Consider the following 21,687-nt stretch of genomic DNA (forward strand, 5'->3'; position numbering starts at 1 on the left):
CTCAAAATACATGAGCATTTGAAGCGCCAGAATGACAAGCAAGAAAGCAGCAGGCTTTTTTGCTCAAGGTGGGAGGAGATGCCATGTTCTTAGTACAACTGTTGGAAAGTGGTAGGGTAGAGGTGCCGTTGGATAGTGCTCCAAACTTCAAGGCCTAAGGTGCCATAAACAGCTCCTTGTGTAGGTCAGGAAGGTCAGAAGCTTTCTCAGCCAGAGCTGCAGGTAGGCACCTCTCCGAAGTTGCTGCAGATCCTCAGGAGCACTGTTCAAATATCTGTCTTGATTCTGTGGATTGCCAAATTCTGTGCTAGAGCTGATTCTCATTAAGGGCCTGCTGATTTGGCTGTGTTCCTGGTCTTACACAAACCATCACCTTTGCGCCGTTCTGAATTAGCCCCCTATTTACTCCTTCATGGAAAACCAGGCTATGTTTCCGACCCAAAACACGCACTGAGCTTGTCTTTGTATTTCTTGTGTCTGTGGAAGGATTACAAACCAGTGCTGTAGATAAAACATAGGCTGAGCACGCAATCAAACCGTATACGTAGAGAGAACGGTCAGAGAGGTCAGCCAGCTCTGGGAAAGTGAAGTGACAAGGGTGTGCAGTAACAAGCTGCCCCACACACTGGCAGTCTTATCGTTATCGAGCTGAGGGGAAGATTTTTACAGAAATGGAGGGCGTTAAATGAGAACAGCCCAACAATGGGTTTCTTATGGAAACCTCAAGAAAATGAGAAAATTTGTAACTGGAGAGGGGGTGAGGGAGGAGCATATGCAAGCAAGAAAGTACATCGTGTATGTGTGGTAAAAACCTCTCGTTTGCAGACTGCTGCGCAGAACAGGCTGGCTGACTGCTAACCACAAGCAAATAGGCCAACACATGGGTCCTGGAAATGAGAGGTAGCAAAGCTCAAAACTAGAGCATCTATTTTGCATGCATGCACAGAGTGTGTGTGCACGTGTGTACGAATGCGTGTGTGCATTGTTTGTTTTCCTAATTGTCTAGTCAGCCTTTAAGAGTTTTCTTTCCACTGTCAGTACCTCAGTTCAGTTTTTCCCTTGACCTGACAGTAGGACAGCCCACAGGTTCTCAGAGGGCTGTACTGCGTGTTCTTGTGTGTGATTTCAGTTAAAGGCAGTGTGCATTTTTACCGCTAACTCGTATAATTTAAAATATAAGGTTATGTTTTTCTAATTACTTCTAGCTTTGTATAGCTAGGTAGAAAAAGGACTTTTATGATTTTTTCCCCTCATTTTTAAATATTCCACCCTTGAGGGCCTTCAAGTGAATTTTTTAAAGCAAGGCTGGGCTTGTCAAACTTGGCTTTATTTGTAATTCAGGGAAAGACAGACCAAGGGCTAACCCACCGTACAAAAGCAGAGCGGAGTGCAGGGCCCTGTGTCACTTTTAGGCAGCAGTTGGTGTGTAGAGGAGCACCCCTCTTGTTAGCAGCTTTTGCTTTGTATTCACCAAAATTCTGGTCAAAGCTCAGTGGAGAACAGGACAATACTTAAAAAGGCCTGGAAATAAAAGAGAACAGGGCTTTTTTCACACTTTTTTCAACTTGTGGGGTTGGTGCTGTGGTTTGGACACCTCTTGCCTGTGCAGGAGTGCTTCAACTGGTCTTAAAAACTGCAGTATAATGTAAGTGTATATATTCATTATATATTACATTTAGAGCTCCAGAAACCAATCATGTCTGTTCTTCATCTCCTACAGTAAAAGTTGAAGACTACTACCAACTAAACATATTTTATTCCTGAGACTATTTCATGCCAGATTCTCACTGCAACACATTATATTATGGTATTCTGAGGCATGTCTTTCTTATGGAAACCTTTTGAATATTTCCTATTTGTTAAGCTATTCGATAGAATGGACTTAGATTGTGTAGTAGCTTAAAAAAAGGGAGGGAGGCCAAGAGGGGACTTGTTGGATTAGGCAGCAAAGCTCCCTTCAGGAATGCTGAGTTTTAACTGTGAAGTATGTGTGAGGTCAGGCATTTATTTCAAAGATTAATTAAAGATTAGATTCCTGTGAACTCCATTTAAACCGCGTTTTATTCTTTTTTGTACCTCAAAAAAATCTTGCTACTGAAAACTCCTTTCTGTTGTTTTACTGTTTTTTTCTCCTTACCCAGCATGGAGCAGTGAGGTTTACAAGAAGCCCATGTTTGTGCAGAATGCATATCAAGTGTCAGATCTCCTAAACGTGGAGGCTATAACCTCAGCGTCCTTCTTCAGACAGTGCATAATACTAACTAGAGGTAATTTGTTTTGTTTAAAAACAGTTTCGTTTTAATTTAAATGCTCTCAATTCTCATACTAGCTAAGACGCTTTACGTGTTACAAAGTGGGTGGATCAGGAAGCTTGTTAAATGGTTCAGGACAGAGAATTAAACCACTGTCTTTTTCTGCCTCACCCTCAAAGCCTATGGAAGAAGGCTCTTTCCCTTTTTCCCTTGAGGAGAATGGCAGAACGGTCGTGTCCTTTGCCATTCTCCTCCCTTAAACCGGCTGAAACCGGGGGAAATGAGAAGTGAGCCCTCGCTTCCCCTTTCCCATCAGGAACATGGGTCCCCCGCACCCCAAAGGGCACAGTCTTACGTGGTCTTGGCAAGGCGGATGACTTCCTCCTCTATCTGCAGACAGAGATGCCTCGATGTATCGGTGCAGAGCTGGCACTGGGTGTGATCACTGCAGCAGCCCCACGTCCGGAAACATTGCAGGAGCCTGATTAAGCTCAACATCAGACAACGAGATACAAGACTGATCTGCTTAAATTATGGCTTTAGGCATTTCAGTTTTTTTTTTTCTTTTTTTTCCTTTTGCTCAGCACTCAGTGAAGATGAGCTTTACTTGTGTGTTTCTTCTAAAAGATTGAGATAATCACTGTTGCTTTGATGTTTTCTATGGAACTTTTCATTATAAAATGCCCAGAACCAGACCAGTGAAGCAGGACCCCTACCTAGGCTGGCATCCCTGGAGCTGACCCCTTTACAGCCTTGCAGTTACAGAACTGAAGACTGTTATGTTAAAATCAAGTGTGTAAATTTGTGGCTGGCAGCATTTGTCAACTTTTTCCTCCTCAATTGCAACATTTTAGGTTACTTTAGAGCTTGCCAGGAATAATTAAGGCAGATTCTGAATTCCGTTTAAAAACTTTGCTCATGTGCTTCCAAGTAACTCTTTCAAAGTGCCTGCTAGCACTTTTTAATTTTGCAGTTTAGTTGATCACGTCTCGCTCTTCCTCATCCCAGCGAGATGTATGAGCAATCAGTGATTTCCTAACAAGAACCATTTGCCTGCCTGCCCTTTTCCAAAAGCGTACAGTTGGGTATTTACAACCAAAGATGTGAGCGTTGTACCAGAGAGACTGTGCAGGGAGGGAATACTGAACACAGCCCGTTTTACAACCACTAAAATATATCGAGTTTTGTTCGGAGAAGTGACTGACAGCAGCACAGCGCCTGAGCTTGGAAGAGCACAATTGTTCAGGTGTTTTGTGGCAATGCTCACGTGTTTAGTGCTTGAGTTTTTTCCCATCTGGTGCACACAAAACGCTGAAAGTCTCCTCACATGCTCATTGACACTGTAAGAGACGTCAAGCAGTGATGCAAGTATTTCGCTGTTAGAGCTATTAGTAGACTTTGCTGACAAAACAAAAAGGAATTGGATAAGTGATGAGTGAAAGGTTGCGATGGACAAGTTGGAGCGAGATGTTAGTCACTGGACGCTGTGAGAGGACAGCAAGGGTTTGCGTCAGAGAGCTCCAAGATCCTCATCTGAAATACGGGGGGAAAAAGAAGGAATTAGCAAGACAATTTCCTGTAAGTTAACCCTCTTGGAGGAGAGGAAGAGAAAGTGATTCCCGAACAGGCTCTCCAGCTGCTCTGAGTGTTGGCCATGAAACTGCTCGCCTGGAGCCCGTCTCCAGAGGAGTCCAGCAGCCTCTGGAGATGCTTCAGAGCAGCCCACAAGAGGATGCAGTCAGGTAGGCCCAGAGCCTCCCTCTGCCAGAAAACCAGGACTTTCCACATGATGGAGGCACTGATGGTCCAAAAATGACATCAGGTTCTGTCTGATAAAGACAAGAGGACAGAAGTGGTGATGTTGGACCTGATGACCACCAGCCTAGTGTGGTCTGCAGGCTCAGGGAGAGGAGGGGATGATAAAGAACAACATAACCTCCTGTATTTGCAAATAACTCTCAGATCCTTTTTCTGAACTTCTCCATGTGCTTTGTCTTATTTTTTATGGTGCCAAGCTGCCTATGCTACTTAGGGCTTTAGTAAGAGCACACCTCTCTCTACACCATAAAGGCACAAAGTTCTGCTAGCATGAGGGTCTCTTGAGTGTGACCACCCTCATCAGCCTGTTCTAACCCTACTGCGCCGTTTGCTGGAAGCATCAAATGGGATGAATCCAGTCCCAGGCTGGCAGAGCCCTGTTTGAGGTCCTCAACTGCCCTAAAAGCCACTCTTGACCGCAAGGGAGGCTGAGGCCAGCGCAAGTTCCTCATTTCGTCTCCATACGGTTTGGCCATTCAGTTGCTTGAGTATGTATAACTTCAATCTATCTCCATCCTGAACCCATTTTAATTCCTACAGCGAAAGCCTCCTGCTGCTTTGGGCTTCAGCATGTGAAAGCAGGAAGCACCACAGCCTGCACCACAGGGGAAAGCTGCTTTTTGCCTTCTGAGGGAAGGGCCTGTTCTTCAGCCAATGTTTTTGACAGCGCCAAGATAGCTGGTGGCAGCTTCCTGTGAACCATCCGTAGTACTCGGTGCCCGTGCAGCTGTGGCTTTTGAGCAACGATTTCTCTCTGGGTGTCTGTTGGCCTTTATCATGGGAAAAAACAGGGAGCTGCTCTTCTGCGCAATCTAGATGGCAGCAAACGTCAGATTTCTGTGCAACGCACGTGAGCGGTAATGACTTCTTGTGAGATCTGAATCTTTCTTATCTTCATGGGCCAGGTCCTGATACTGCCCTTGGAGGCAAGAGGCTACGGCACGAGAGGCAGAGGGATGCCGTGTGCTGTGCGGGCTGCTGTGCTCCAGCATCCCAGGCGCTGGGCTCAGGCACAGCCAGGGTTGAGGATCCATCCTGGCTCCGGGCTGGACTTAGAAATCCCCTCAAGGGACCCAAATTTACCTCCTGGGTTCATCAGCTCTTTGTTATTTTGGGGTGGGACATGCTCTTACTTTCAGCCCCCAAAGGCTGGTTGTTTGGACATGAACTGGTGGGAGAAAGCATCCTTCAGTCGAGCTGTGATGCCTGTGGCCATCCTTCTCCCTTTAGCCTCTTTTCCAGTGCTGATCAGCACGAGTGTAGCCTTTCTGTACCACCAATCCCCAGCACAGTGACCTACAGGTAATGCATCGATGTGTAATATGTTTATGTAGATAACAGCAACCCCTGAGCATGCAGTGACCCCGCAGCAGTTGGGGTTTATCTGATTTCTGAGCAGTTATGAATGAGAAACTTCTTTATCAGGACCCCCATCTGGGTGGACAATGCCTCACCCCTGTACCTGCATGATACGGGGCCACCAGGAGGGAATTTTCTTGCCCTAAATCCCCTGTTGTCAATGGCAGTATAGCTGCTCTCACGCTGGGCACTCAAACAGTGTGGTCCCAATGTAGTGATGTTACAAATTACTCATCACTCCTGAGGTAAACTGGGAGATAAAACAGCCCTGAGAGTTATGACTGAGGAGTGGTTCATCACTTGAGATTTTGAGATGTTTCTTCTCTGCTTTGGGGCTATTTCCAGGCATTTCGAGCACATCAGGAAGAGTCCCATGTGTCTGCGCAAGGGGCCAGAAGCAGCCCCCTCTCTCTCCCTGCCCCCAAATTAATGCCTTAGAAAAATGCAAAGCCCTTAATCTGCTTTACATGTGATTTGAAAGCAGCAGCAGTGCTTCAGCACCGCGGCAGTAAGACACTCCGATAGCCATACAATGGCACGTTTCAAGGTTATCACTGTTGCACAGGGGGCTGTGATCTGTTCCCCTGCCCACACGGACACAGCCCTGCGGGGCCTGCTCCCGTGGGGGACCTGGGAAGGTTCCGTGAGCCCGTGACCAGCGGAAAGTCAGAGGTGTGATGGCAGGAACGACTTCCGTGGGCTGGGGCTGTGGGACCCTGCGTGTGTTTGCTCCATTTCCTATTGATGCTGAGCACCACCTCAAAAGAAAAAAAAAAAAAAAAAAAACGAAAACAAAAACCAACACAGAGTTGATGCTAAAAATACAAAGTAGAGAAAAAGTCGGTACAAATAACTGCTGCCCGCAAGTCTGTACTTGCTAGCTTAGAGTCTCCTGGTTTTCCCATGCTGGAAAAACCATGTGTGGAAATGCAAAATAAATGGCAAGAATTCTCAGCCCCTTGTCGGGCAGTGAATCCAAGGGAGCATCACAGGGAAAGTCACCGCTCACCAGAAGCACCGCTGGGGCCCCGGTGGACTTTCCACCTCATAAAAATAGATTCACCACAGACAGCTTGTGCTGCTGGCCGCGGTGCTGCGGGAGGTGCTGGCAGCATGCTGGCCCCCACATCTCTGCCTGGGTTAACCTGGTGGGGAGTGGTATGAGTAAGAAAAACCCCACCACTGCCATTGCCTTCTCGTGCCTGATTTATTCTTGGCTAAACTCAAGCCTGGCTGGTTTAATCCCAACGAAAAAGCTGCCAATGCAAAAACACGGTGGGCTGGAGGAAAGAGCAGTGGGCAGGGATGCGTGCCTGAACCGTGTGCCTGGTGGGCTTGTCGTGGGTTTGCCTTTGCCTGCGGGCAGAACCGGAGTGGGGATTTCGGTGCCCGGTGGGGAACTGGGGGGCCAGAGCACTGGGCTTTTCCACAGATGCCTCACTTCAGTCAATCAGGAAGCAGTGACGCAGGTTATGGGTTGGGTTTGAGGTTTCGGAAACCTTGTCTAAAAGTCGGTCTCCTCGCCTCACTGTATTTCTGAAGCGCGAGGCCGCAGCGGAGGCTGGCGGGGAGAGGAGGAATGCCGGCCAAAATGCAGCTCCCAGTCAGATGTAGCAGGAGGATTTTCCTGGCTGTTTGTGTAATCCTCTTTGTGGGATGCACAGCACAAGGTAACGCCGAGCGGTTGTTCTCTCTGTAATCCTCTTTCTGGGTGAGGCAGTGTGGGCCAATGAAGCAGCCTCCAAATTTAAGGGAGAATATTTCAAATTGACCTTCTTCTGGGAGGAATGAGGTCTGCTTAGGAAATCTGCTTTGCTAGCTTCTTGTTTTCTGAAGGGAGAATTGGAAGAAAAGATGCCTTTTGCTAGTGGAACATTTCTGCGTCCCTCACCCAGCCCGTATAAGAAGAAGACTTTGTAAAATAAGCTACTCTATGTACACATATATCCAATATATGCCAATATAGATATTTTTAACCAGCCCTTTCTCAAGGGTCCGGTTATGTCCTGATATTCCATTAGGCAGCTATAGAGTAAGCCTATTGCAGTCCCCATGTCATAACTCCGCTGGTCTACTTGTGGGGGGCAGGAAACGAAATCGGACGTAAGTGTGAGGAAATTAAACGGTTTATTCAGTACAGAAAAAATTGCAACACGCAGCACTAAAACAACGAAAAGGAAATGTTGATTCATGATGACAAATGCCCTGTGGATTCCCTTCTTGCAAGAGAGTGGCACTTACCAACCATGTGTAGTATAATTTCTTGCCAAACTATGGCAAACTATGGCTATGGCAGTGAGAAGCTTTCATTATGCACCTACTGCTGTTTCTGCTCTGAGGATGAGCTTTCGGAGCTTAGAGCCTGATTTCTGTATAAAGCTTATTTACAAAGTATTCAGCTGCGGTTGTTTCTTTTGTTGCCACTGTTGTTATAAAAAACCTTCATAAGACGCTAAGAGAAATAAATAAGAAAAGGGAATATGCTGCGAAAGCAGCAGGAAATCTTACCTGAGAGACTTTTTCTCTGACAGAAGTGTGTAGGAGGAAGCTGAAAGTCATCTAGCACATTGTGGCAATATATGGAGCAATAGAGAGCCGTAATTACAGACAGATATTCCCAAGAAACTGAGAAAAATTACATAGAGTGCCAAAAGGAGGAGGATGTGCCAGGAGGCTTCAGAACAAGTTAATTAAACGAAACTGGAAAGAAAGATGCTGTACTGTTGCTTCCATCCCCATTTTCTCCTTCCGGTAATTTTGGAGGTCTTGTTCATCAGCGTTGGCCCGGGGGGCACTGAGCTGAGGCAGTGGGTTTGGGTAATTTTGGCGACGCAACACCCAAGTCGGGATTGGTGGGTGCGGGCGATTAACGTGGGCTGCTCCCACAGGTGCCCCCATGCAGAAGGCGCGGTACAAGAGGGTGAGGTGCCGGCCCGACGCCTGGTCCCCCAACTGCATCGAGGAGAAGGGGCCCTGGTTCCACCTGCCTGACGACAGCGCCAACAGGATCCTCCCTCCCATGGCCGACCCGTCCCTGTAAGTGCGCACGGTGCCATGGACGTGCAGGGCTATGGCTCGTCTGGCCCCATGAGCGTGATATTTAGTGAATAATGAGGGAAATGGTGAATTATAATGAACCCGCTGCTTCCTGGCGTTTCAGGATGAAGAGCTACCAGGAGCTGAGTGACATCTTCCCACTCTCCGAGGAGGAATCGGGCTCTGGCTTGGACACAGCACCGGAGATGGAGCCTTCCTCGGGGTCAGGAGCCGAGGCCATCCCGGCTCCCCGGGCTGCCCGGAGACCGGAGCTGCCACCGGAGCTGGGGCTGCAGCTGTCAGAGGAGGCTCTGCTCCTCTAAGGCCCTGGCCGCCATGACAGGACCATCCCCTACCACCGCTCAATAAAAACCGTTGCCTTATAACTGTTACGGCTTTCACTCATTAAATGTCTTTATTAGGGCTGGACGCTGTCTTGTTTTGCTACATTAAAAGCGTTTATTAGGGCTGAATACTGGGCTGTTTTGCTACATTAAAAGCGTTTATTAGGGCTGAACACCGGTCTGTTCCGGCACAACCACCGCCCCCCCTCAGCGACGCCATCCCCTCCCCCTGCCCCTCCCCCCGCCCACCACAGCCGCCCCTTCCCGCCCCTTCACTCCGCGCATGCGCCGCCCCCTTCCCGCCCCGCGGGCGGGCCGGGCTGGTCACGTGCCGGGGGCGGGGCGGAGTGTGGGCGTGGCGTGGCGTGGCGGCCCGGAGGGTCACATGACAGGGGCGCGGGCCGGGGGCTGGTGGCGCGCGGCGGCGGCGGCGGGCAGCGGCCATGGTGAGTGGGGGCGGGGCGGGGCCGCGGGGCACCAACCGCCGGCCCTCAGGGGCCGCCTCAGGCGGGGCGGGGGGAGAACGGGCTGCAACGGGTTAAAAACGGGTTAAAAACGGCCGAGAGAGGGCTGGGGGCTGCTTAGCGGAAGGGCTGAGGGGTGGGGGGCGCCCCGAGGGCTTCTGCGGCGTGCGGGGGCCCGCAGAGGCTCGTTGGGGCTGCCCCGGGGGCCCCTCGGGTCCCTCAGCGCGGCGGGGTGGCCGCGGGCCCGCAGGAGCACAGCCTCTGCCCACCCTTTGGCACCAAGCCTGAGGCGTAGGGCAGCGTTTGGCCAGCTCCGTAAAACCCGGCTTCTGTCATTATTATGCTAATAAACCCTATTACGGCTTCTGAAAATAAACTTCTCGTCGCGCGCAGTTGCCCTGCGGCGGTATCTTTGGTAGCAAGCGGAGGAGATAGCAGCGGCTGGTGCCTTTATTCCGTGTGTTCTCGGCCTCTCCACATGAGGTCGTGGCTCATTGCTGAGGATTTGGGTGAAATAGACTCGGACAGAGCCTTCGGAAGTGGTGTGCCAGGTCTGCCCGCTGCTTTGAGGGGCTTCAAAATGTGGAAGGTGCTATGTAAACATCTCGTGTAATGCTTACTGAAAGGTAGTATGCTTCCCTGCTTAGCTTGGGGCAAAACTATGAGGCTAATCTGGACAACAAGTACAGAACTAAAGAAAAAAAATATGGGTATGATAAAATAACTTGTCACAGATAAAAATAGCCCAATGATCTGGAATTCTTGGTGAAGTTTTCTTCTTTCTCTGTTCCTCTCTCCAAGGACCCAAATTCAAGAACAATTCTAATGTGCAGTCACTTTTTAAAAGCAACACAACATCCTAATTTCTTGTTTGAGCAGTGAATGCACATATGTGCTTGGCAGAAACTTGGAGGACCGCTCAGTTATAGGATTGACCACCTACCTGCTTGACTGCTTTTGCTTTCTTCAGAGAATCTGAAGTGTATGTGACCAGGCTTCAGTTACTGAGCTAGGTACATCTTTGTGGATGGAATTAGGGCTGCTTGCTTTTTGAACAAACCCCAAGTCAGTTTAGTCTTGTGTGAATTGCTGTTTTATAGCTCCACGTTGCACCATGTCTTGCAATACGTTACTCAGTGTTCCTACTGCTAGGCAGCTGCATTCATATTAAACTGTATTTTAGATTTTTTTGGTTATTAATCAAACAGTTAAAACTTGAGGTCCCCAGAACGCCTTGAGTGCGTGCTTATTCACTTTTTGAGGTTAAATTGGTGAAATGAGTATGACTGTTTTGTGCATACCAAAATCCACTAGCTGAAGTGGATGCTCTTATTGAGAACCAAGTGTAACTTCTCAAACCAAAATGTGTTCTTAAAAAAAGAAAAGTTATCCTGAATTAGCAAAGTGTTGTCTGCTTTAGTACGTCAAAGCAGATTAGTGCCTAATTCCTAGGAAAAATGTGGGATTTCACACTAACCTTGTTGAGTTTCCCACAGAACTGCTAAACGTGTTTTTCAGTTTCTTGTAAGAAATGTTAGTGCAAGGTCAAAGAATGATCTTCCCTGCTCTGTTGTCTGATAACCGCTCAAAAGTTCATGCCCAGAGAATGCTGTTGCAAGGTGAGGACAGACATTTAAAGCTTACAGCGCATCGGTGCCTGGAGCAGAATTACAGGTAGACTTGGAACACGCGAATCATCTGATGTCAGGGTTGCGTAGTTAAGGTAGATTGTGTGAAGAGCTGCTGTCTCCTGAGCCTGCTAATGCTCTCTTTGTTCCTGAACAGAATTACAGGGCGTAGGAAGAGGCAGCAAATAAAAGTTCCTTATTGAACTTTGTCAGCCAGAAGGTTCCTTTAGGCCTTCTGTAATATTCCCCTGATAGCTGTTTCTTCTCACCTTGCTTTGCTCCATCAGTCCTCTTACTTCTGGTCATCGTGTTACTGCTGTTTATGCATTAAGTTATAGTGGGTATCAAACAATGCATATTTTTTGGCATAATAGCTCAAATCCTCACCCAGGTGGAATAAATTTGTTAACAAGTTTTTTTTTTTTTGGTGTGGTTAGAAGGGATTAATTTTTTCAAAGTGAAATCACTGGTTTAACAGTAAATACGATGAAATGTTGCAGTGGCAGAAACCAGAGTTGTGTTTGCGACAGTAACAAATATTAGCATTTTAATGTAGTAGTAATAATGGTAGCTATGCTGCATACTTTAATAATAAACGTCACATTTTTGTAAGTACAACTGCTGCTTGTTGCTGTGATTGCAGTTACTCGCTAAGTGAACAACTCTCTTTTGTTGTTGCTATATCTTGGGTCTTTAATGCAGAATGGCTTCGTAATTTCATGGAAACACATGTGTTTTTCCCCAGTATAAGGTGCACAGCTGCAAGTAGATACTGCATTTAAAATGGGGTGTCCTCTGTGAAGTAATTCACCTAATTCTTGTCATTCCAGAGTTTTCTTGGAGGCTTCTTTAGTCCCGTTTGTGAGATTGACGTTATTCTCAATGATGCTGAAACACGAAAAACGGCAGAAATCAAAACAGAAGATGGTAAAGTGGAAAAGCATTTTCTCTTCTATGATGGTGAATCTGTTTCAGGAAAGGTAACTTTTTTTTTTTGAGTGGCTATTAATTACTGCGCTGATTGCTAATGCATATAGGAAATGAAATGAACAAACATAAGCAAGCGTGGCCATTTCAGGTTGTGTTGTTACTGAAAGAAAACACTACTTTCCTGTATCTGGTCTTTTTAACCATAGTTATTCAGGCAGCCGACAGAACTGAGCCTTTTCAATTTTTTGTTCATGTTTGTTTCTGATAATCTTTTCTGGTCTTCATGTTTTTATGAATAAGCTGTTTGTGCGACCATGTGCAATCCTGTCGTTGCTTCTGACAAGAAAGTTATTCCAAACGGGACCCGCCCTTCCCCTTGAACTCTGAAATCCACAACTCCCATGTGTGTAAGAGTAATTTTGGCTGGTGCAGCCAACCTGCTTTGCATACCCTGAAGCTAAGCCTTACGTTTCATGCCCTGAAGTGGTTTCTGGAACTACATCAGAGGGGCAGCATGTTACGTTCAGCTGGCTGTTGAGTCAACAGGAGTTCTTGGTGGGGAGATGTAGTTAAAATTACCAGAGGGATTCCTCATCTCTCAGAATTCCCCCACAAGAAGTCCTTGCTATCACTGGTTTTACTGGAGTCATTCTCTGAATATTTCTGTTAGGATTCACTCTTTCTTCAAGAAGCTTGGGCCAGCTATTGGGTTCTAGGACTGACTTCTAAATACCTCGTTCAGTCTTGACTGACTGATTGTCACTGGGCACCTTCCTGCTCTTAAGTTATCTTTCCACAGTAAGAGCTTGCTTCTCTACAAAGATCCTTTCAGGGATGTGAAACTCTTGCAAGACAAGCCTCAAACTCGAACAGAAGGAACTGGCTTTTACGTGTTCACTGACCTAATGACTTCTTGCTTGTATCAGCAAGTCCTGAGAGAGGCCTGAGTTTTGACTAACACCAGCACAGTGGGATCGGGGGGTTTGGGAGAACAGTAATTTATAGGGCAGCTTCCCTCTGTCTCTTCCCTTCTTTTCATCACAGAGGTAGGTCATTCAAGTGGTTTGCTTTCTACTCGGATATCAATGATATATTGGATTTTAAGGTACAGGATTTTCTCTGGTAGTAGCTGCCTAGTGCAGAAACATTGATTTATCTCAAACTAATACTTGGCTTTCTGCTGAGGAAAGGAGTTGAGTGCACTTGACTTGAAAGGAATGCATCTAATGGGAGTTCTTTTTTGGACTTCAAAATGTTTTGAAGCTCTCTGCTCTCAAAGATGGCAAGGAGGTCACTGCTGGCTTATGTGAGCTCTACTGAAGCTAGGGGTTGGATTCCTAATTGTGAGGCTCAAAGGTTTCAAGGCTGCTCACTAAGTTCAGTCTCATGGATGGCTAGATTTTTCTCAAAGGCTTTAGTGGGGCCTTGGTTATGCTTAATTTTTTAATGAGCTGTTTGACTCGGTTCTTTTCAAGCTCAGGTAGTGCTGTTGAGAAGAGTTTGCAGTTTTTAAAAAGGAAATTGCTACATGCCTTTACTAAGACCATGTATTAAGTGAAAGTATTAACTTTTAACTGTTGCTCTATTTTTTTTTTTGCCTTTGTAGGTGAACATCTCCTTTAAACAGCACGGGAAGAGACTAGAGCACCAAGGAATTAGAATTGAATTTGTAGGACAGATCGGTGAGTTTTGAAACTACGAAGGGGATGTTAGGTGGGTGTGGTGTGTGGAACTTTGCATATGCGACTGTCGGCAGTTTGGCTGAACCATTGCAACCTGATCGGGTTAGTAGATGACAAGTGCCAAAGGAAGATTATATTCTACTAATTTTAACACAAGTGACATACTAATTTGTGCTAGTCAGAAAATCACTGGAAGGGAGGATGTGTACATGTGAGGGAGAGCTGGGCTGGCAAGTATTTTGTCTGACTGGCTAAGAACTTGATTAAGAACCACTAGAGATTTCTGAAAACTAAACTGGGAACCATGATACACATTGTTTCAGCTTTATGTATTTCAGTCTACAAACAAAGCACTTAGTTTTTTTCCTGCTTGTGCCTTTTGTCCATGTTTAAGGTTTCAAGCCAAAATACCAGGTGTACCTATTGTGCTAGACTTCTTAATTCTAGTCTTGAATTCTGGCTCTGAAAGACAAGAGAGAGAAAGGAAATGATGGGACAGCCTACAGTAAAACACTTCTGGAAATAATTCTTTGTTTTAGAGAAGCAATAACTATAATTTTGTATTGTTAACAAAAAGTAGCGTTGAAGCTTCACAGGACCTGTGTGCTTTTTAGCAAGGTGATGTGGTATTGACATGATAAACATAATTATCTCTTAACTGTATCCAAATCTTGTTTTGAGCTGTGAAGAATCTTGGCTGTGTCTAACCTCTTAGCAGTCCAAGTAACCTCAGCTTCTTGAGGCTGATGCTGAAATACCTTCTTTCTCTGTTAGAGGGCTGTTTGCATTGTTGTCCCCCTTGGAAGTAAACCTTCAAGTTTCAACCTCATAAAATTGACTTTTTGGTTGGCATTTAACAGATTGCTCTGTTTCTGCTCAGTCAGTAGGCTTCATTACCCTTCGTGTGAACTGTTGTGCAGCAAGTATGACTGAGTTCTGACACCTGCTGCTTTATGCTTCGAGGATCTGATCAGTGGAGCCATAAAAGCAGGCTGGTAGAGTGAAACAGCAGTGCAAAGGAAATGAGGTGTTGAGAAGCCGAGGAGAAAAAACAGAGCTCCCATATGTCAGCTTTGTTTAGTCTGTTGTCTGTCCTCTAATAGTTGTATATACATGTTCATCTACTCTGATGGATGATTTGTATTCTCTGAATGACTTTAACTTGATGGAGTTTATCAAACTCTATATCTTTCTGGGTCTTTCTCTTGTGCTACAATTTTAGAAATTCTCAAGGAGTTGCACAGGAGTGGCTTAAGCTACTGCTTATTTTACTTGTTCATAATTCTTTGTATCCTTTCAAGTTTTAATATAGTTAATACAAACAACATCCTGTTAGTGTGACTTCTCTCTGCACTGCATGGAGACTAGCTCTAGCTGCACATCACAAACATATTTTAAACCTACTCTTCAGAGTATTTTTCTGACTGGCACAAAAAATAGTGGACATACAACAGGAAACAGACCTTTTGTTATTTTAACACTTGTCATAGCAAACAAAGCGCGCCTTTTATTTCTGGTTGTAGCAGAAAATAAGCAGTTAGTAGTGAACATATAAGTTTCTATCAAATTTGCAGTGATAAACTGTGAAGTTCATGTTTGTTTATTCTCTTCTGGAATGTTTCAGTCTGTGCACAACCACTTCAACTGCCACTTACGTTCTTACCTGATGTTTTTAGGTGTGAATTGTGGAGCAGCTGTTTTAATGTACTAAAGTGGGTAGTCTTTTAATGACGATGTTATATTTCTCTAACTTTTTATCTATGTGAGGATTGCATGGCATAGACCTACAGATGAATAATAATCACAGTGGTCTAGTCTGGTGACTGGAAATGTGGTTGCTGTGTGATACTGGTGTGTTTATGTTTATGTCTTAAGAACTTGTTTTCAAATGACCAACTTACATCAGCGGTAATGATAAACCATTTGATAGGTGGTGTTGGCCTGTGGGATACCGTTTGGGATCACTGGCATGTCCTTAATGGGCTAATCTTGCTTTGCTTAAGTTTTGTCCTTTCAGCAATAAATGTCAGAAGCCAAAACTGAGCTATGCTATTTACAAAGGATGCAAGGCAAGAAGTACTTGAAAAATCTAGCTAAACTGTCATTTAAAGAAATGGGGGGGAAAAAATAAATTTCATGTTAGTGAAGCTTCAAGTATGTGTTCTTTTTCACTGCAATTGGCTCTTTAGGAATCCTTACTGTAAGTTGCTAAAACAGAAGATAACTTTGAAAAGCTGGATAAAACATCTGGTCAAATGTGTTGCTCAAATCAAATTACTTGCTTTTGTCTTCTCCCATCTGCTCTTGGCAAATCAGAGACAGTTTTGTTTGCTAAAAATAAACACTGAAACCCACTTTCCTCTTCCTCAACTGTAGAGCTCTTCAACGACAAAAGCAATACTCACGAATTTGTGAACTTAGTGAAGGAACTTGCCTTACCTGGAGAACTGACCCAGAGCAGAAACTATGACTTTGAATTCATGCAGGTTGAGAAGCCATATGAATCATACATTGGTGCCAACGTCCGACTGAGGTTTGTAACTGCTAGGTCTTCTCTCCCCTCTTGTCCTGCTGGATATTTCATAATTTAGCAATTGTGCTAAATGCCCCCACACTCCTTGGATTTTAAATCACGTTTATAACAGCAAATAGCTAGTTTGACTTTTTTCACAGTGTTGAGAATGCCTCTTCTATGTTATTTGGAATTGCTCAATATTACAACATGATGTTTATGTGGATCAAACTCTTTCAATTCAATCAAATGAAAATAGTCCATATATTTTGGTGTCTTTCCTTTCTGCTCAGTTTTAAAGAGAATGCACTGTGGTCTTTGAAAGAATGACCTGTACATCAGAACATGAAGGTGTTTGCTTATGTAATTCTTGTTACCTTTATGGCTTTCTTCCTAGATATTTTCTAAAAGTGACAATAGTGAGACGACTGTCAGACATGGTGAAAGAATATGATCTGATTGTTCACCAGCTTGCTACCTACCCAGACGTAAACAACTCCATTAAAATGGAAGTGGGCATTGAAGACTGTCTTCATATAGAGTTTGAATACAATAAGTCAAAGTAAGTGTAACTTAGAATGAAACACATTCAGGTAAATTGGTAGAAAAGGGTAGGATACGGAATACTCGATGAACAGTGTGGCACTAGGGAGTTGAAAAGTAAAGCGACACTTTCAGTGATTATGGTATTGAGCTGTCTGGTTAATTATGATGGCCTTTCTTGCCTGTTCTGCCTTCAGTACTAATAGGAAGGTCACTGCAGATGCTTAAGACTTGATTTCTGCATTTATGATTTTCGAATAAAACTACAGTACTTCATTTACCAATACTGCAGTCATAGAAAGGTGTTAATATCACCAGTGTGGCTGAGATACTTAGCTTGGTGGGGAAGTGAGGTCTGAGTAATGAAGGGGCAGATAAGGTAACTGCCTCTAGAAATTGATTGAAGAAGGTGTAAAAGTTTTTTTTTTTTATTTAATGAACCCCTCTTGTTCTGTTGTTTCAAAGGTATCACTTAAAGGACGTGATTGTTGGGAAAATTTATTTCCTCTTAGTGAGAATAAAAATTCAGCACATGGAGTTGCAGCTGATCAAAAAGGAGATTACTGGAATTGGTAAGAGAAACAAAGTCCAAAAGATGTGCTTCTTCCTCACTGATGTTTGACTACCATTTGCATTTTGTGCTGCGATTATCATACTTGAGGTCTGTGGCATTGTTTTGGGGCTTTGATGTTAGGCTGGCCTCACAAACTTGAACCATTGTAAATGGAACCTTTGCAAAAAAATATACAGAAGCTTAAGCGGCTTTGATAGATAACAAACAAGGGAAGAGGTGTAAAATGCATCCTGAAGACCTCTCTGCCTCTGCAGAGTAAAGCTAGTGAAGTGGGCTTGGTAAAGAGTGGCATGAAATCTCTCCTCTGCTCTAGAAATGTATTATTTTCAGGCAGCCAAAAACTGATGTGATGAAAACATCTAGGGGCTTTGAGGCAGAAACAGCTCGATTGTTGCAGGTTGGGCTTGCACACTGTGGGACTAGGAAGGCAGTAAGGTTGTGGCTCACGACTTCCTTCCCAAGTGGCTGGGGCCTTAGTGAGTTGTTTGTGTGGAGATTCAAGAACGCCTCTGTAGTAAGAGAGGAATAGCACAGAGCTCTACTCGATTGCATGCTTTGTGGCTAAACTAGATAGTGCTTTAACCTAGACACTGGAGAAAGGTGGCTCTTGTGCTGGATGGCAACTCCTCCAGTATCTAGTCTGGTCATGGCCTAGCAGAGTCAGTTATGAGCACTGCCCACGGAACAGAACAGTTTCACAAATCTTACCCTGCATGCTTGTCCTTTATTTAAAGCCTGCATACTGAGGACTCCCTTGAAGCACTGGCTACTGCCTCTTTTGTGTCAATGCTAGGAGGAGATAGTAAAGAGTAGTTACTCTGTCTAGGAGCTGGCTTTGCTCACTCTGTGTGAATACAAAATAAAGGCACAAAAATAATCTGGTGGTATGTAATTTAAATGCTGCAGACTAGAAATTGCTGTGATAAAGCTTTGTAGATATGTTTAAAACTGAAGCATGTGTTCTCAGAGTGATAACTTGTTTTATCAGGACCTAGTACCACAACAGAGACTGAAACCATTGCCAAGTATGAAATAATGGATGGTGCACCAGTTAAAGGTAAATATTTGTGATTCTGTTTTGAAGGGTAAGCATTCTTAGTTAACTGCCTAAAAATATGTGGATTATGAGAGTGACTTGTGTAAACTTTTATTGGAGAAAACACCTTTCTACTTAGGTTGCTGTAATAATGCTGGATTTTCCTATTTAAAACAGGTATTTTCACTAACTTAAGGAATTTTACTTGGGACCGTAGCAATTCTTTCACTTAACATTGAAAATTCTGACTGATCAATTTATCACTTCAGTTTAAACCCGACTCTGTGATGTAGATCAGCTGTAGAGAGTTCAAGATGCAGTTTCTTTTTGTCTTGCTTGGTTACCATGCTTCTACTGACAAAAAACACTTCTACCTCTGACTTCATGCTTGCCAGTGTTTTTTTTTTTTTAAACAAGCATTCCAGCTCTGAGCAGTTAACTGCATAACTTCGGGACTCAGACATGCAAATGCTTGTAGATGCCACAGGTGGCAGCAGTACTGTGAAGGTGCTTCAGTAGCACAAGGTAATGTAACTTAGGTCTCATCGAAGTGTGATGATCAAATTTTAATCTAGACTCCTACTTGCTTGCTACTACTAGTGGGAGCTGGTTCTGATGACTGTGTGGAAAGCTCTTGAATAATCTGAAACCTAATGAGGTGCAAGTGACTTACTGGTGAGAGGACTCTTGTCCTCTTCCCTCAGATATTGGAAGTCTGGTGTTCCCATTTCCCCTGCAGAAAGAAGAGGCACAGAACTTGGGAAGGTGCCTTTATTTTGCGTGGCTTCTGAGATTATTACCCAGTTTTCAGGAACTAATTGAAACTTTCCTTTTCAAGGTGAATCGATTCCTATCAGACTCTTCTTAGCAGGCTATGACCCAACTCCTACAATGAGAGATGTGAACAAGAAATTTTCAGTGAGGTACTTCTTAAATCTTGTGCTTGTGGATGAAGAAGACAGACGATACTTTAAACAACAGGTATGGTCTATAGGGATTTTGCCTCAGAATTCTGGGGTGTTGTACATTCTGCTTTAGATATTCTATACATTAGAATGTATATTCAGCTATGCTTCATGTATGGCATAAATGTTTTTGCTGTTGAATGTATTGGAAGCCATATAGAAAATATTAGCTTGCTGAAGGAAGTCCTGGAGGGAGGCAGGTATGACAGATACTATTTCAGCAAGGATATAATGCTCAGTGCCATAAAAGAATTTTGTACTGTGAATATCCAGACAATATACTTTGTGGCTAAAATGAGTTAGATGCGTTTCCGTGCTTGCTCTTTTCTAACTACTACAGATAACGTCCCTTCCCAGCATTATCTCAGGTTCAAAACTGTAGTAAGGTCAAGATAATTGACTGAAACACTAACAAAAGTTGAGGACCTGTTAGGGGAAAGAAATAATGAAAAAGGTCACTGGAATGAAGCCATGTGGATTGTGACAACATATATCAGAATTTTTCTTCTAAAGAATAGACAAGGTGATGTATGTGGGAAACAGAAGGTAACTGAAGCGTACAATGGCTATGATGGATAATATGTAAATTGTTATCTTTCTGTTAACTACATAACAGAAAGTGCATATGGAAAATAATGGGGATCCAGAGGTTTTTCAAAAGCCTTTGCCTATTCCATCTAGGAATTTATCCTGATGATAGTTGATACTACTGGCTTAATGGTAAATGGCTGGTTCAAAAGTGTTTGCTTCCTCCAATAGGAAATAATTTTATGGAGAAAAGCGCCTGAGAAGCTGAGGAAACAACGAACAAACTTTCACCAGCGATTTGAATCTCCAGAATCACAAGCATCTGCTGAACAACCTGAAATGTGAACTGGTAGGAGGCGAAAAACTTTGCAATGCTTCAGCAGGTTAAAGATGGCGGCAGCCTGTGGGGAAAGAAGGCCAAAATTCCCATTACAACTGTCTTCCTTCGTCTTGCAGTGCTGCATTTACCATACTACTAAAACATTCTTCAGTTAAACATTCAAGTATGTATATACCTTTAAAATAAAGTGCTTTCTCAAACACTGGAACTTTCTTAAGCTATTTTATACTGCACATTTACTTTTATTTGGTAATGTTATATGCACTTGGATATGCATAAGCTTAAATCTAGTTGTTTCCACGCATGGTAGGCTGGTGTATTTGATTTTGCTGATCACCTATACAGTGAAAACAAAAGCATTTCCCTTCTCATGTTGTTTATTGCATGTCTTTTTCCGATGTTGCTTATTTGCATTTGTTTTGTTTTGAAATGGCAGTAAGGCAAATGACTAAATCACACTAAAAAGGTTTATGGTGGACTTGTCCTAAGACTTCTCATCACTATATTAGACAGGGTTTAACTCAAGCTGCATGTATATGCACTATGACTGTAACTGGAGCCTTCAGACACCTTACCAAGGTTTCTAAGAAGCTTTGAATTTCTTTGCTCTCTCTCCCCCCAAGTTCTGACTTTGCCATTCCTCCCTTAAGCCTTTCATCTGAGTCGCTCCTGACTGTTGGGGGTTCATTGCCCGGTAACGAGTGACTTTGGAGATGTTCTCATGATTTCACCTTTGGGTGGCAAGTGGGTAAAGTATCTGAACGTAATTCTTTCTCTCGTTGATGAAATAAACTCTAGTAACATTGATTATTTTGCGAATACACAAAATGTGGTTCCTCCTGGTTTCACGCTTCTATTGTCTTCAATTTTTCCTCATTGTCTTGATAGGAAAGGCAAAACATCTTCAAAGGACAACCTCTTCCTCATCCATCTAAGCCCGTGATGAGGGTAAACATGCTTCTTGTGCTCTTCTAGAAAGGTATTTTCAAGCCAGGCAAGCCTCAAAACTGTTAGAAGCTTGTCTAGCACAGCAAATTGTTTGTCTTGATCATCTTGTATGCATTTAGTGTTTGAAGAAATAGCTTAAAGAAGTTAGCCTTCATCTACTCACAGTTGAGCATGTAGTCTGTTATCAGACATGGGGCTTGGGCATAAACTGAAGCCTGCTGTGTGGAAGGCTACTTGCGCTTGTAGTTCACTTGGCCTTTAAACCAAGACTTCTCAACTTCAGTGCAAGTGTCATTGGTAACCTTACTTTATGAGTAAGCAAATTACTGAATTACTTTTCTGTAAGAACTGTTTTATTACTGTGGCACTTTGATAAAGCAGACAAAGATTCTGTGTACTTTATGCTAGAATACTTCTCGTAATATGAATATCTTTGAGAGCAAATTTAATTCCCTCATGTAAGTGCCTGTATGGAAATTTAAAAGAATAAAGTAAAAAGCCAAATATTTTCATGGTCACTTGCATGTTGTTATCTGGAGACTACTCTAAGAGATTTTGAAAACTGATTGTATTTAACCAGCCTCAGATTGTGCAACCATGTATAATAAACAAGAAACATACTGAGCTGCTCTTTCAATTATTAAAATAGCTGTATTCTCACTAAGCATCTGGGTTGTCTTTGTTACGGATGGGAATGCTGAAACTTCTCCCAGCTCTGCCTCATGACA

The 21,687-nt window shown here is 43.8% G+C and overlaps 2 protein-coding genes across 2 annotated transcripts; both read left to right on the forward strand.

Moving 5' to 3' along the window:
- The first annotated feature begins 6,937 nt into the window (after positions 1-6,937).
- SRGN (serglycin) lies at positions 6,938-8,851 on the forward strand. The gene is made up of 3 exons (XM_083845499.1): positions 6,938-7,099; positions 8,318-8,465; positions 8,590-8,851. The coding sequence occupies exons 1-3, from the start codon at positions 7,009-7,011 to the stop codon at positions 8,786-8,788; spliced, it is 438 nt and encodes a 145-aa protein (XP_083701625.1). The 5' UTR covers positions 6,938-7,008; the 3' UTR covers positions 8,789-8,851.
- Positions 8,852-9,099: 248 nt separating this feature from the next.
- On the forward strand, positions 9,100-21,619 carry VPS26A (VPS26 retromer complex component A). The gene is made up of 9 exons (XM_083845486.1): positions 9,100-9,255; positions 11,732-11,881; positions 13,438-13,513; positions 15,890-16,046; positions 16,423-16,587; positions 17,034-17,140; positions 18,131-18,199; positions 19,017-19,159; positions 19,903-21,619. The coding sequence occupies exons 1-9, from the start codon at positions 9,253-9,255 to the stop codon at positions 20,014-20,016; spliced, it is 984 nt and encodes a 327-aa protein (XP_083701612.1). The 5' UTR covers positions 9,100-9,252; the 3' UTR covers positions 20,017-21,619.
- The last annotated feature ends 68 nt before the right edge of the window (positions 21,620-21,687 follow it).

The sequence above is a fragment of the Anser anser genome (assembly GCF_964211835.1).
Source record: "Anser anser genome assembly, chromosome: 7".
NCBI lineage: Eukaryota > Metazoa > Chordata > Aves > Anseriformes > Anatidae > Anser > Anser anser.

Bases quoted from the DNA above. Each gene is read 5' to 3' on its own strand.
- SRGN (XM_083845499.1), top strand. From the start codon at position 7,009: ATGCCGGCCAAAATGCAGCTCCCAGTCAGATGTAGCAGGAGGATTTTC. The intron at 7,100-8,317 runs GTAACGCCGAGC...CTGCTCCCACAG, and splicing joins TGTGGGATGCACAGCACAAG to GTGCCCCCATGCAGAAGGCG. The intron at 8,466-8,589 runs GTAAGTGCGCAC...CTGGCGTTTCAG, and splicing joins CCCATGGCCGACCCGTCCCT to GATGAAGAGCTACCAGGAGC.
- VPS26A (XM_083845486.1), top strand. The intron at 13,514-15,889 runs GTGAGTTTTGAA...CCTCAACTGTAG, and splicing joins TGAATTTGTAGGACAGATCG to AGCTCTTCAACGACAAAAGC. The intron at 16,588-17,033 runs GTAAGTGTAACT...GTTGTTTCAAAG, and splicing joins TTTGAATACAATAAGTCAAA to GTATCACTTAAAGGACGTGA.